The sequence below is a fragment of the Meriones unguiculatus genome, chromosome 12 (assembly GCF_030254825.1).
Source record: "Meriones unguiculatus strain TT.TT164.6M chromosome 12, Bangor_MerUng_6.1, whole genome shotgun sequence".
NCBI classification, from domain to species: domain Eukaryota; kingdom Metazoa; phylum Chordata; class Mammalia; order Rodentia; family Muridae; genus Meriones; species Meriones unguiculatus.
In genome coordinates, this window is record NC_083360.1 from 87,859,125 (window position 1) to 87,874,223 (window position 15,099).

General features: G+C 43.1%; 1 protein-coding gene across 1 annotated transcript in view; it reads left to right on the forward strand.

The window, feature by feature from the left end:
- The window catches only part of Faf1 (Fas associated factor 1), a 294,629-nt gene extending 282,338 nt beyond the window's left edge, over positions 1 to 12,291 (forward strand). Inside the window, exon 19 of the mRNA XM_060366116.1 lies at positions 12,036 to 12,291. Coding sequence (XP_060222099.1) covers positions 12,036 to 12,119 — 84 coding nt within the window. The 3' untranslated portion in view covers positions 12,120 to 12,291. The remainder of the gene's footprint in view (positions 1 to 12,035) is intronic.
- Positions 12,292 to 15,099: the final 2,808 nt, after the last annotated feature.

Genomic DNA, 15,099 nt, shown 5'->3' on the forward strand with positions numbered 1-15,099 from the left:
TTAAATATGTTCTTTTTAAATCTTCTTTAGACTCTGGTACTATGTGACTCTATGATTAAATAACCTAGATATTAATAGTACTTAGTCCACTAGCCGTCACTGGCTTCCTGGCCTTCCCAGCTTTAAGATCACCTTCTCTCTTTTTATATGAGAGTATTTCCCTCCCTGGCAGTTTATGGAGACTTAAGCTTCTATTTACTGTAGCTGGAGGCTCCTATAAGCTGAGGCTTTGACAGTATTTCACATTTATTTATCTGAGCCAGAGCTTAGGATCAGGTAACAGCTAAGTCATTTAAGGTTATTCAAATGCATTGAAAATGTTGCTTAATAATTCAGAACCAGTTTTCTCTGTTTAGAGTATTAAGATTTTTTAAATCCTCCTAATTAGCCAATTCCAACAGTTTAAACAGAGAGAGAAAAAGCTGTCCCTTCTAAAAGGGCAGCTGATGACAATGTGTTATTAGATCCTGTGTCTGGGCACTAAGACTGTCTGAGGCTAAAGCAGAGCATCCAGAGCGAAGGGCCTGATGTCAACTCCAGGTGGTGTTCCCACAAGGTCTGCCTGCTGAGGGTGAGAGCTCAGGGGTGCAGCTCCTGATTCCATTCCTTGAATTGGTGATGTCCTGGGGAAGAATGGTGAACCCTCACCCCATCACTCTGTTGCCAGCCTTTCTGCAAACATTTCTGGAATTGATACAGTTTCTAGCAGTAAACTAGACATTGGGGATACATCAACAAATTTCATATATGCCCTTAGAAATCAACTGGAGACAGACTCATAAACAATTGTAAAATGGCCTGAGAACATAAGATATCACTGTGAAATAGATCCTCTGAGCTACACCCTTCAGAATCTCTCACCTTGTTAAAGTATAAGAGAACAAAGAGTAGTGTTGGCATTGCCACTGCCTACATTCTAGAAAAAAACTAGCCTTGCATCTGCCAGCAGACTTTGCCAGCACCTTATCTTAAGAACCTATGGGAAGAGACAGGTATTGGCTCAGCAAACATGGCTTCATCTCATGCAGAGCAATGGAGTAGACAAGGAGAAAACCCACAGTGAATGTATGTGGTTGCTATGCCACTATCCTGTGACCTGATCAATGAGACCAAAAGCCCAGTGGCTGTGATTAGCTCTGTTCCGGGAAAAGGAAAGGAAGATGTGGGCTCTGTAACAGGCCTGGTTTTGTGGAGGAAGTACCATTCAAGTTGAACTTGAAGGATATATAGCTTAGAATGTTTGAAGTTAGACAACCTAGGTTGGGGAAACAACATAAACAAAGGTTCTAGAAAGGAAAATCCAATGCATATTTGGTCAACAGCAAACAGTTCTAATTGGCTGGAGCTTAGGTCTATGAGGGAATAATATTTGAAGATCAGAATAATAGAAAATGCTGGGACCGAGATACCACCACCTTTTTAAAAGTGTGTGGTCTAAGTGGCATCTATTAATGCAACTCTTCTGCCACATACTCTGAAATCTTGATGTGAGCTTGCTTTGTATTTTTCAGAACTGCATGGTAGTCTCTAGTTTGGTACCTACTATACATGCTAATTTATTAACAGCATATGATGCACAAGGTACTTTAAGTTGCTCTGTCTTCTCCACAAGACATTTGTATGAAGTTCAAGAGAAAGCAAACTATGATGGTGTTCATGGCAGTTGTATAATATAAAATAGATCAACAGTGTCCGCATCCTTACTTAACAAGATAGAAGCTTAGAGCTAGAAGAGACTTGACTGAAGTCTCTTCCCAAATACTTTCATTTCTCATCATAGAACTTTTCCTTAAGTCCAGGAATGTGGGAGTTTCTGATACAGGTTTAGTATTGCACAGACCTTCTGGACCAGCCTTCAAAGAATGTTCTGGCTCTGTTCATGGCTCTTGCCTTCCAGTTTCATAAGCTTTGGGGCAGATGAAGTGTAATATCAAAATAGCTCAGAGAAAGCCTTGGTAACATTTAAGATATTGAACGTGCTGCATCTGGTAACTAGAAATTTTAATGATCTCCTGCTGTTTTGGTAATTGGATAAGTAAATACATCAGAATAAATCACACCAGCAAGCCTTTTGTATGTCGTACGGACTCAAGTCTTTTAACTCCTGTTCAAAGCTCCAGCTCTTGAGCGGTGCTTGTCTGCAGAAGTACGCACATGCTGGCTTGCATGGCCCTACTTAGGTATTAAATGCAGTCAGCATTCTCACTGTCCCTAGCTGCTCTGCTGCTGTTGAAGACACATTGCATGCACCACTAAGTTAGCTCTCTGCAGCCAGGGGGAAGTATTCTAAAGTTTATGTCACCTAGACATTTATGCTCTTCATGTTCTGTCTCCAAGCTGCCATCCCAGTTATGCCTACCATTGAAGGCCCCAAAGAACCTTGTCAGAACACCACAACCCATGTACACACTGGGGAAGTGAGAGGCTGGAACAGAAAGGGATTGCCTTGTTTTCATTAAGAAATTGTATAAGAACCATAAGCAGAAAGCGACAGGATGGGACTTTTTGTGCAACTCTTCATATGGAAATATGGAAGAGAGACCCAGAGGGACATGCTTTATTAAAAGACACCTGGGGTACTAGGCAATGCTGGCACCATCTTAGAGATAAGACATTTGAGTCTCTACTCAGAAGAGATTATGACTGTGCAAAAGATGGAGTGCCGGGATTTAAAATCCACTTGTTTATTATATTACTGTGCCTGGTAGTGAGATTCTGGAGCAAGGAATGGTCAGGATTTCTCAGAAGGCCTTTAGGTTCATAGTTCTAAACTTAACAAGAAGGCAGTTCTCCTTTCCCTGTTTCTCAGTGCTCTGCCACAGGCATTAATTAGTGTTGTGCTGCAGTCTTCTCAGAGACACCCAGAGACGGGTTAGGAAGACCTGGCTGTCTTGTGTGACATTGACCTCTCAAGAGAGGTCTGTCTCCTAGATCGGTGTTTCCCTACCACCGTCAAACCACTGCATATATCTCACTGAGGTAGCCGTACTGCCTTGGGCAGGTTCAGAATCTCTCCAGCCCGGCGGCTTCTGGCAGCTGCCAGTGGATGAAGAAACCAGTACTTATTGCATATGCAAACAGGCATGTCTCTGAGGCTAATCTGCACTAGGTTTGTCTTCTACACTGCAGAATCCTAGTCTGTGACTTTACCTGTGTTGTTTATGCTTCTGTGGACCACAAGCTTATAAACTACTTCGTAAAGCAGGATTTGTACTTATTTACTTGAAATTGTGCCTTCCAGTTTGCACGAGGAACCAATCTTGGGAACTGACATCTCGGGGCGAGGAGACTTGGCTGTTCTCTACCTTGTCTTACGTTCTTTGTTCTTTGTATGCGTGGTCTGCATATTTTGATTTCCTCCTGTTTTTAAACTAAAGAGCATCTGCCCTTGTTAGGATCCCCTCTGTTACCTCCACATTTTCCCACTAACACAAAGCCACTACTAAGAATACCAAGGCAAGGAAAGGTGGTCAAGGCATCCCTGACAAGATGCCAATTTTTGAAGAAATTTTAACATTAACAACATATCAGTTTTTACCCAGTTCATAAGATAGAATAAGAGGAGCATTTAAAATTGTGATAATCATTTAATTATGTAGGGAGATAATTAGCATAGTGTGTGGCACTTAGCAAATGCCAAGTAAAGAGCACTGCATACCATGCATAAGGCTCTGGGTTTAATGCCCAGCCTGGGGGAGGAGGAGAAGAAGGCGGAAAACAGAGAAGCAAGCCAGCTGTGTTCAACAGCAGGCCTGTAGTTGTAGCCACTCAGAAAGCTGAGGTGGGAGGATAACTTGAGCCAGTGTAAGCAGTATCTCACCTCCACAGAAAGTCACAAACAAATGGTTGTGAATGAGAATAATCATTATGTTTTTTGGTGTTTGTTTGTTTGTTTGTTTGTTTTCTAAGAGAGATAAGTAAACTAGGTGTTCAGAGCACCCGGAATGCCAGTTCTCTCAAGATCACAGTAAATCCTAACTTGGATATACTTCACTGTACTTTGGGAACTTACATATGCAGCCCTTGTACTGCCTCACAGAGGAAAAATGCTTTGGCTTTAAGATGGGAAGACTTGGGTTCGGGGTAAGCCCACCTATGTCTGCTTCTGTAGTCAAAGACAAATTATGTTCCCATCTGCACCATGGTGTTCCCACCTGTAGCAACTTGGAATTAGTAGATAAGTGCCCAGCAGAGCTTTGAAATTTAGACAGTATATGGACTATACTCAGAAAGCTGTAAGATGATGGTGACCATATGTATGCATCTCTCAGATGGAAATTTAGCAGATTCCTCCTGTGGTAGGAAGCGTCTCACATACCAGATCTGAGGCACCTGGAATCCCAGTTCTTGAGACTGAAGCAAGAGGCTTTATCTCTACAAGCTCAAAGCCAACCCAGGTGAAAAAGAAAAAGAGTATCTCCACCTTAAAAGGAAGAACATGGCTGTGGCTTTGCATATAGATACGCCTAATGCTGTGTGGGACTTGGGGACTTTGGGACATTAAATAACGTCCCTTCACTTGACTATCTCTAGACTAACTGAAAGACAGAAAACCAATTGAAAGAATAATCTGTCACTTTTTTACACACACCCCCCCCCCCCGCAAAAGATCAGATGGTGGGTGTGACTCTGCAGTCAAGAGTTTACTGATAAATTCTTTACTCCAAATTAGATAAACTTCTTACCCTGCTGAAGGATTGGTAGAGCTGGGCACTACAGATCCTCATGCCTTATAGTAAAATAAGAGCAGGTTGGCTATTAGAAAGAGAGCCAAGTGGTGGTGATACCAGGACAGCCAGGCTACACAGAGAAACCCTGTCTCCAAAAACAGAGAGAGACAGAGAGAAAGAATTAGAATAAACACACACTAAGCTCAAGAGGTTTTTTTTTGTTTTGTTTTGTTTTGTTTTGTTTTTCTCAAATTTACCAAGCTTGTGAGAAACAGGAAGAACATCCAGAAGTTTTTCCATGTGGAAGTATGGATATAAAATAAATGTACCCTCTCCCAAGTTTTACACTATTGAATCCTTACAACTCAGAGAAGAACAGTTTCAAACCCAAGTATACTTCTCTCTAGCCATTCTAAGTATTGATTAGGTGATACCATGAAATGGCATCTCCTAACAGAAAAGGCACAGAACCGGTTTCCATATGTCACTGTCAGTGATGGCTGTTTTTATTCTCCAACAACCCTTTCACCAAATAGAGAAGGAAACTGGAACCCTAAGCATCCTACTTATTTGGCTGAGACTGATTTGAGCTCAAATGTTTTTGGATCTCCGAAGTTCAACTGCAGTGTTGTTCATTTCATGTTAATCACTAACTCCCACATTTTCAAAATAAAAGCCTAAATAAGAAAGTTAACTTGTCTAAAGTTACTCTTTGAGAGCTAGGACTTCACCATCTGGCAAGATCTGATGGCATGCAGCCTTGGTAGTGAGCTGTGGGGTTCAGAGAAGAAGCCGTTTGCTGAGGGCTGAAAAGAAGTAGGCAGCCTGAAACTGAAAGGATGAATGGCGTTCAGCCTGGAAGTTTATCCTGGTCTGTCTCTGCCAGGAGGACGGTGGTCTTTCGCACTGCCTGTGTCACTGCGGCGCTTTTCTCTTTTCAGCAGTACTCAGCTCTTTCTTGAGTAACGCTTTGCTCATGGTGTGGTATCTCTACTACACTTGAGAGGCAGGGTGACGCAGCTATGAAGAATTCTCTAACAGGTTAGGTTTTAATTCCATGTAGAAGGCAGAAACAGGGAGATCTAAATTAATTTGAGGCTAACCTGTTCTACCTAGTAAATTCCAGGCCACCAGAGCAACATAGTGAGACCCTGTCTCAGAAAAAGAAAAGAAAAAACAGATGTCAGAAACCCTGAAATAGCACACTGTCTGTTCTTAATCCTCCATTTCACCTGGCCTAAGTCACATGCCTTCCTAGTCCCAAGTAGCCCTCTTGTGACATGAAGGCCTAGAACGTTGCTTGGTTAAGGTGTTTTCCTCAGTGTAACATTCTAAGATTTCCTGTGTGGACAAGATGAGACTTGGTCACATTCATTTACATTTTTCAGAACAGAGTATTAATTTTAGAACAGGATCTGAATGAAGCCCAGGGAGGTCATATGGGAAAATGCATATAAAATTTCAAATTGCTAAGAAAATTGATATAGCAAAGACAAGCTCTATTTGGCAGAGAACACATCACAGCTGTGCTAGCATAAACATTTTACAAAGTCAGTTTGCTAAAAATGTTTGAATGGGAGACTGTATGTACCCGTTCAGGTGTCCCAGGTACAGTGAAGAATACCAAGATGGTTGGCTTCCCTCCTCTAACTAGAAAGTCAAGCTGTGCCTCTTATTTGAGACATCCCTCCTCCCACAAGGAATCCCAGTGTGTTCATTCTCTGTTGATTTAGAAAGTCAATAATTCACTAAAGTCCCAGGTAAATGGCAGAAGACAAACTCAGATTAGGTTTTTGTATTCGTATTTTATAAACATTTCAGGATTTTTTTCTAATGACCCTTGACCTTTTGCCATTCTTAAAGTGAAGATCTTGTATCCTGGAAGCTTTACTCAAAAGAAACTCTGGGTCATCTTTTCCAACTTCTTTGTCCATATGGATATTCCGTTCAGCAATCTCTGTAACTATATAACCTAGTAACTCAGTAGATTCCAAAACTATACTCCCTTGATTCACACCCTGGCTCTGTCCTTAATAGCTTCAATAGTTTAGACAATCTGCTTTGTGACTTAATGTCCTCATAAAATAAGGTTAATCATTTTGCCGGCATTGGAGGACTATTACAGAAATTGTTTTATAAATGCCGAGTATATCAACAATTGACTGATTTGAAGTAAATGTTATTCGATGTCTCTAAGTGCAGCAGACATCTCTCTCCCCTCCCAGGTTTGTAAGTTCATTTGCCAGGCCATCCTGGCCATAATGAGCTTTATAATTGGACAGGCCTGGCTCTGAAATTGAGTCTCTACAGCAGTGGGCCAGGTAGCCTTGGTGGCCTTATCTACAACATGGCACTAGTACTTACTTCACTAGGCCATCTTGAGAACTACATCTAGTTAAAAGACTACATATAAATCTAGAATGCATGCTGCAGAGACCCGACTCATGGGAGATGCTCAGTAAGCGATACTTGCTGCTATGAGGATGACTGCGAGGACAGGAAGCAGAAATACCAGAAGGCAGAAGAAGAGATGCAGCAGCCGGCACTAACCACACCGGTACCTGCTGCTTCCCTGAAGAGTTCTGTTTCTCATTACCTCGCCATCCTGGCGCTCTGTCCTGGAGCCTCACAAACACATGTGCTTTGCCTTCTACTTGTCTGTGCGCATCTGTACCCTACAACAGCAGTGCCGCCTCCTTGTTGCTGCTCTCCACACACAGTTCTCTTGTCCTCTGCTGCTTCTCGGGAAACAAGAGACTAGTTTCCTCCCTACCAAGAGATCCCTTCTGACATGCTCCATGCTCTTCTAGAATGAGGACCAGAGCACTACAGAGTATTTTCACAATATGTCCACTAGCTAGCTACTGGGGAGAAGCTTGGTACCCTGCATTCTCCCACTTACAAATTACAGCATAGAGTATGATGTGTTTTTGTCTGAATACAAGCAAACTTCATGTAATAATCAAAATAGCATAATTAGCATATCCATCACTCCATTGAGCTAACATTTCTTTGTATTGAGATTTAAAAATTACCTTATATATCATACAATTGAGTCACAGAACATGGAACAATCCAGCCGCTGCTCAGCTGGAAGCCTTGTCCCTTCTGCTGGCTGTCAGAGTGCTCCAGGGCCTCGTCAGTCTCACCTGGCAGTAACTCTGCACTCTGCATTAACAGCCTGCCTCGAAAGCTATGCCCGTGGTGCAATAGTGCCACAGATGTTTTAAAAGGCAGACACCCCAAACTCAAGGATGTGTGAGGAAGATGGAGGGTAAAGATTATAAAAACAAAAGATGGTCAGAGAGTCAGTGGCTTTCTGGATACAACAAGGCAGGTGCATATATGAACCCACAGGAGTCGTGACAGCTTGCACAAGACCTAAGCAAAGCCAAGCCAGACAAAATCCCAGCATGGAGGGGAGATGGGCACAGTGCCCCAGCCCTAGCTGACGGTTGGCATTTGATTGTTGCTGGGAGAAGGAAGGTTGGTTTTCTCTAATGGTGTGAGACCTGGCATGTGGACCACACTACAGGGTAGGCCCCATTGCCGGAGTAGTCAGCCATCACAGACTGGATGTGGTGTGCTGACAGGGAACAAGTGGGAGTACATGCACATAAAAGTGGATGGGCAGGAAGTGGTAAGGAGCAGGGAAAGGCAAAGAAAGTGATTGGTATGATCAAGATACATTGCATGAAGGTCTCAAAGAATTGATTTAAGAAAAAATCTTTTTTAAAGCCACTGTGAAAAAAATCTCTCTTCTGGTTATATAGAACTATATAATAGTCACACTACTAGACAATGGAACACCAAACAGCTATTTAAAAAAAAATTCAGTAACAATGGGGTTTAATTTAATCTCTTATCTTTTCATCTGTTAAAATAGGAGTAACTCTATTTACAAGACTAGCATTTGGATCAAATGATATTAAGCATATGTTTCACAGTGTTTTCATCTCTATCATGTTATCTATATCCTCGTTAACACTGGCCTGAAAGTCCTGCTGAGTTCAGGGACTCTACAGGATAGGTAGGGTGGCAGCTACAATACTAAACCATGATTCCAAGCATGCTTTAATCCCAGCACATGCAATCGGGAGGCAGAGGCAGGTGAACTGTTGGGAGTTCGAGGCTAGCCGGGTCTACATTGCAAGTTCCAGGACAGCCAAGGCTACATAACAAAGAGACTCTGCCTCAGAAAGAGAAAGAGAGAGACTGACTGAATACCAATACTGATGTGATTTCTGGCTTACTATCTATGTGGCCTTGAACAAATTCTCAGCCTTTCTAAGCCTGCTTCCTGGCCTGTCAAGTAGAAATAATAACACCTAGCTCAAGAACCATGGTAAATATTAAAGGAGTTAACATTTTCAGTGTGTAGTGAAAGTTTATAAGTGAGTGGATATTAATGTTTTCGCCAGTTATACTACTATTGTACTAATAGTTTGTATTACTAAGCAAATGGATTAAAAGAGAAAAAAGACTAGATAGAAAAAAAGGAACATTAAAGGCAAATACATCAAATGAACTTTAAAATGTGGGTTTGGGATGTCCTCATAGGGGCCCTGTGAGTGTGACTGCCCCAGCAAGCTCTGTTTATTTCAGAGCAGTTCATTGGCTATAGGAGCTCACTGCAGCTAAAGGAGATCTCAGAAGTGGCGGTGTTACCTACAGGGAAAGGGCAGCACTCCTGCTGGGCACCGGGCTAGAAACAGACAGCCAGAAGCACCGAGTGAGAGGTTAGAGTTGCTCTCCAGGAAACACGCGAGCCAGTAATGGCTGTCTATGTAGGAGCGCTCCAGCCTGGGCTGCCCCGAGGCTTCATTGACGTTGTCTCACTTAGTTATCACGCTACTTGCAAAGAAAAACGAGGATTCTCATGTTACACATAGGAAAATGGACTCTGGTTGTTTAACTAGTTCAAGATCTTTGCTTCACTTTTTTTGGTTTTTTGAGATGGGGTTCCTCTGTGTAACCTTGGCTGTCCTGAACTCATTCTGTAGACCAGGCTGGCCTTGAACTCACAAGGACCCACTGCCTGGCTTACAGCTTCACTCTTTTTAACCCTGACTCTGTAGACAGAGTCTACTCCTAACTGTAGGCCTTAAACAAGTGGCAACGGCATTGAGATTCAGTTGTCTCACCTCTGCAGCCTGGCATGGTGGTTATTGTACAGACTAATTGAGAAATGTACTGGAATCACCTGGCTTGTAAGAGCTCTCCAAGAAAGTTTTGTTTCTCCTTTTCAAATCCCAATTGTCCCACGTAAAGTGACTAGAGAAAATCACTTACTATTTCTTGGCTACTGTTTTATCAATGACAACTATACTTTTAACTAAGAGTTATAAATGTCTTCCCTTGCACATCTACCATCCCAGTTGGGTGCCCACAGATGTGATGCTCCAGCTTTCCAGCCTGCTTTGCTTCCTAACACATCTTTCTACCTGTGCTCACAACTCTGGCACTGGTATGGTTTTGGTTTCTCCCAATAAGCATTATGTTTACAAATCACAGATAACAAAGTAGAAGATGCCGGAAAAGCTCGGGCATGTTAATTAAGAACAATAGCAGAAGCAGCTGGGCAGAAATGCCAGTGTTGGAAGCAGTGACAGCATAGCTCTGTTTGTTGACAGAAGCCAGTGCAGTATTGTACATTAATTGGGGAAGTGGGTAAACATTTGCCAGCAGCTTGCCCTCCCCGCGCATTGGAAGATAGACAGCAGGCTGGGCCCTCCCTTCCACCTTGCCTACCCTTCTGCCCAGCACACAGATACTAGTAGCACAAGATTTTCCTTGGGTTCTTTATAAGCAGAAAAGATGTTACGGGTAGTTATGTCTCCTTTAAGACCCTCCAAGGCATCCCAAGTTTCCATATGGATACACTGAAGATAGTCTTCCTCCATATCAGCTTACCAGTCTGTCTTTGACACCCATCCCTGGCACCTGGAGGCTCCCCTTCTCTAGCTGGAAGAAGAAAGCAAAGTCATCTCTTTATGAGTGGCTTGAGTTAAGCAGAAGTTGAGCAGACAAATTGCCTGCCTGTAATATTTACTCAAGGTCCCAGAGCTCATCTTAATAGCAGAGCAGCAGCTTTAGGTATAGCTAGAAAATACCCATCCGTCCTTCACACACTCAGAGCAGCCCATTGCCCACATGGCCATTTCCCTTTGCAGTTGCTCTCATGCACAGTGTATTTAGTTCATCTATGCTAATTATGGTTTTCTCATTTAATCTTCATCAGTTCTCTAACACAAGAGTCACAAAGCTGATAGCCTCTGCTTTTGTGACTTAAACCAGAGGCTTCCTATTTTCAAAGCCTGTATCCTTTCCACTACCCTAGTATTGTTTAGCCTTTCAGAAGTCATGACCCCTTTTGATAACTGTTTTGTTTCTTTTTCTTAGGTTTATGAAACCTTCACATGCCATCTCTGCCCTGGCTGAGGGAAGGCAAAATCTAAGAACCCTCATGTAGCATAGCCAATTGTACCAAGATTTCATCTAGCTTTATAGTTCAGTAGTTGGTGTTTTTTTTTAATTCGTAAAATATAATTATATTATGTGCTTGCCATATTTTTTTCAAACTAAGTATACCCCCCTCCCTCCCCCCCCAAAAAAAAGAGATAGTGATATATCTCCCTAGGGGCCTTCCTGGGATATAGCATCCTTGGACACAGTGGAATGGCCATGCTGTGCTTGCTGCATGTCATTTCAATGGGAGGGCCTAGCCCTTGTCCCTCCGAAGGTTTAGGTGTTATCCTAATGAGCAAAACAGTTAAGCAAGTAGCGGTCTCCGCCATGCCATTCCTCAGTTTAACCACACGTATCTGTGTCTTTCCCAAAGGGACCAATCCAGGAAGTGGCTGAGTCTTAGCCTTGAGGTCAGTACTAACACCTCTACTAGATGAAATGAAATTATAGGCTGGGCAGTGGTGGTGCTTGTCTTTAATCCCAGCATTTGGGAGGCAGAGGCAGGTGGATCTCTGTGAGTTCAAGGCCAGCCTGGTCTACAGAGTGAGTTCCAGGACAGCCAAAAAATTAACACAGAAAAGCCCTGTCTCAAAAAACCCCCCAAAAAAAAGAAAAAAAGAAAGAGAGAGAGAAAGAAATAGAAAAGAAATAGAAAGGAAAGAAAGAAAGAAAGAAAGAAAGAAAGAAAGAAAGAAAGAAAGAAAGAAAGAAAGAAAGAAAAGCAACTATATAATATTACCTTTCTGTGAGCCCTGGTTTCCTCAGAGAACAACACCACCGTCACACAGAAGTATTTTAAGCTCAAGATACTGTGCACTTGCTCATGCCAATGTGTGGAAGACTGAGTATCAATGTGCTTATTCCAGATTTCTGAATGTGTGTTTTCTTTCTTTTCAGGTAACGCAGCTAGACCCCAATAAGTCATTATTAGAGGTAAACTTGTTCCCTCAAGAAACCCTTTTCCTTCAAGCAAAAGAGTAGACATGACTCAGCGATGGAACCAGCCACTCCTGACAAGCCAGCGGCACATGTCAAGAGATGGGCTCCTCACCGACCCACATACATGCTCGTCTCACTCAGTTCAGTGTCACACTTCTGCCTCTTGCAAGATTGCTGGAAAAAAATAATAAACATAGCTACTTAAAATTTCCCAGCCACGAGTATGTGTTGCCCAGCCCTGATGACAGAGTACTGCAACTCACTGCCCCTCCCAACCCCTGCACCTTGCCCTTGTTTAATGACTAATGTACTGTTGAGTGTGAGTGATCCCGCAGAACTTGTGCCTCTTTCCCCTCTATGTCTAGGACAGTTCTATCTCCCCTTGACATCAGGAGGCTGTCTGTTTGCTATGTCTCACTGAGCCCGGGCCTTTTTATGTCCATTAACTGGATTTTAAGTCTGTCACATAATTTTAAAAGGCAGAGAGAGAAAAGTCAGATAGGACACTCTTGGCGTGGAGATTGGACACTTTTGGGGCAGAGGAGTATATCACATACCTGACTCCTTTACTAAGATGTGAGGTGTTGGATAGAGGACTGATTGGACATATATGCTAGGTATTTACATTCTGCTGTCATGGGCTCCATATTCCATCTTGGAGGCATTTGTTTGTTTCCTTGCAGCTTGGGAAACTATTCAAGTACCCAACATGTTGAAATAGTGTGCAAAGAGTACTTGTACCGAGACTTTGCTAAAGGCCAGCTGTGGGAAGTAGTCCTTCAGCTTGAGTTGAAGCACTTAGAACTTCCTCGGTACCTGCTGCCAGTTTGCTGGTGCATTAGTGTACACCGCACACAATTTTCCGTCCTGTCTTTTCTCTACCACTTCATACATTTGGACCTTGTCAGTTGGTGGGGTGTTTGATTCCTTTCTTTTAGGCTTTTGGAGACCAGAGCTCAGTGTGTAGCTCAGGGGCCTGGCCTCAAGCCTGCAGTAATCTGCTTTACTCTCCATGCACCAGGATTTCAGGCATGCGCCACAACACCTGGCCAGCAGTTGTTGTTTTAAACTCCTTGTCTATTGCCAAAATCTGATCGGCTGCCCTGAGGGCTCTTCTGCAGTAAGAGACTTGCTCTATAATTTTAGTTTCCAAATGTTTTAATAGTAGCTATTGAATTTATATCCCAAATAAAAGGGATTGCATTCTTTGGCTAAAAATTCAGACTTGGTATATTTAAGAGAACAGATTTGGGGCATAGCTTAGCATACATGTGTTGCCAGAATTGATAACATAGTGATCTGGGATTTCATTTAGTAGATGTGTGCTTTGTTAATGGACTTAAGGTTTGGGGTAGTTCATAAGAATAATATTTATAACGTCACAGCCACTTATTTCCTTTTATTCTTGAAATGTTCTCTATGGCGGTTCTTGTGTCATCTCTGGTCTTTATCCCAAAAGTTGGCCTCCCAGTCTGGTTCTTTTGTAAGTGTTTTTGGTGTGTTTCCTGGGTCCATTATGGGGTTCTGAGAAGACTTAACCAAAGCTGAAGATGTGTCTGCTCACTTTTCCCTCTACTTAGAAAATATCAGCCAGGAAAATTCACCTGTTTTCCTCTGATGCTCAGCCAAGAACATCCCCTGAAAACTCTTCTGAGGGATTGTTCTCAATCCCACGGCGCTTCATCTGCCAGCTGACTGAAGAGAAGGGAGCTCACTGTGAGGGGAGGTCCACCTAAGCATTTCTTCTCCAGCTCTACTCCTTCCTTCCTAACTCTGTGGTACCACAAGATGTCATTTCCGAAGCTGCAGCTGTGCTAGGGTACCAGCTCTTCTTTCTCCAGCTAGGCCTTGTTCTATGTCTGCTGTGAGAAGCCACAGCCCTGAGCTCAAGCCATATCAGAAACAGCTGCCAGGGTGTGGACAGAGGTTTGAGAGAGGTCTCTGAACTCACTCTTATGTCTTACCTGTTCCTCTGGTTTGGACTTGGCTTCACTTTATGGTTCCCTACCGTCCCTGTTTACTTCTGTATACCACCATAGAGACTTTACCCTGAAACCAGTTTCTTGAGCATTATTAAATGTTACTTGAATGTGTGTGAAGTTGACAAGCCCTTTTTCAACCCTGCTGGGTCTAAACTGCTCAGAGTCCTGATCCTGTCCTCCATGCCTGTTCACTCCTGGCAGTCTGGTCGACTGCACTCCAGAGCAGGGCAGAGCATGTGTCATCCTCTCACACAAGCTGCGTACTGAAGTGACTTGCTGTCACACACAACCAGCAGTGTCTTTCACGGGTGGTCTCAACCTTAGACTTCCCTTGCGATCCCGGCCCCTGGACCCAGTGAGTGAGGCCATCAGAATGTTCCCTCCATATTCCTTGCCCTGCTGCTTCCAGTGACCTCCAGGATGCTGTGTTGTTCCCCAGTCTTGGCCACTGTCCTGTGTCCTTGGATTATCATGTGTGTCTTTGAAGAGTGTGTTGGAAGGGGTTGAGGAAGCAATGCCAGTTTTCTGGTGCCTTTCAGCAGCTGCATTGTTTGGGGAGGCTTCTGGTTTAGAAGGCCACCGTGATCTGACCGTGGAGTTATGGGCCATACAGGTAGGTGCTTACCTGAATCAAGAACATTCACAGCCGAGTTGGATGGGAACATTCTTGTGGAGTCTTGCTCATGCAAGGGGTTAGGAGTTAAGGTTTTGTAGGTTTTGTTTAGCCAGTAGACTTAAAAACATTACTCTGTAGTTGCATTAAAGCTGGATGTGCTGACCTGAGCATGCTGGGAGGCTATATTTCAGACTGCAGAGCTCTGACACATTTCCTTATAAGGTACAGGAGAGAGTCTTACTTGTCTCCTTTTTCAGCATCACTGACTGACACCCTTCTGCCCATCCCATTGAGTACCCAGTTCTAGATCCCACCAGTGGATAGGATATCGAATCCTAATTCAGTCCAGAAGCAACTTACTCAGGCGTTTTTGTGTAACCCTTCATACTCGTTTCTCACATGATCCTCTCAAATTCTTAGGAGG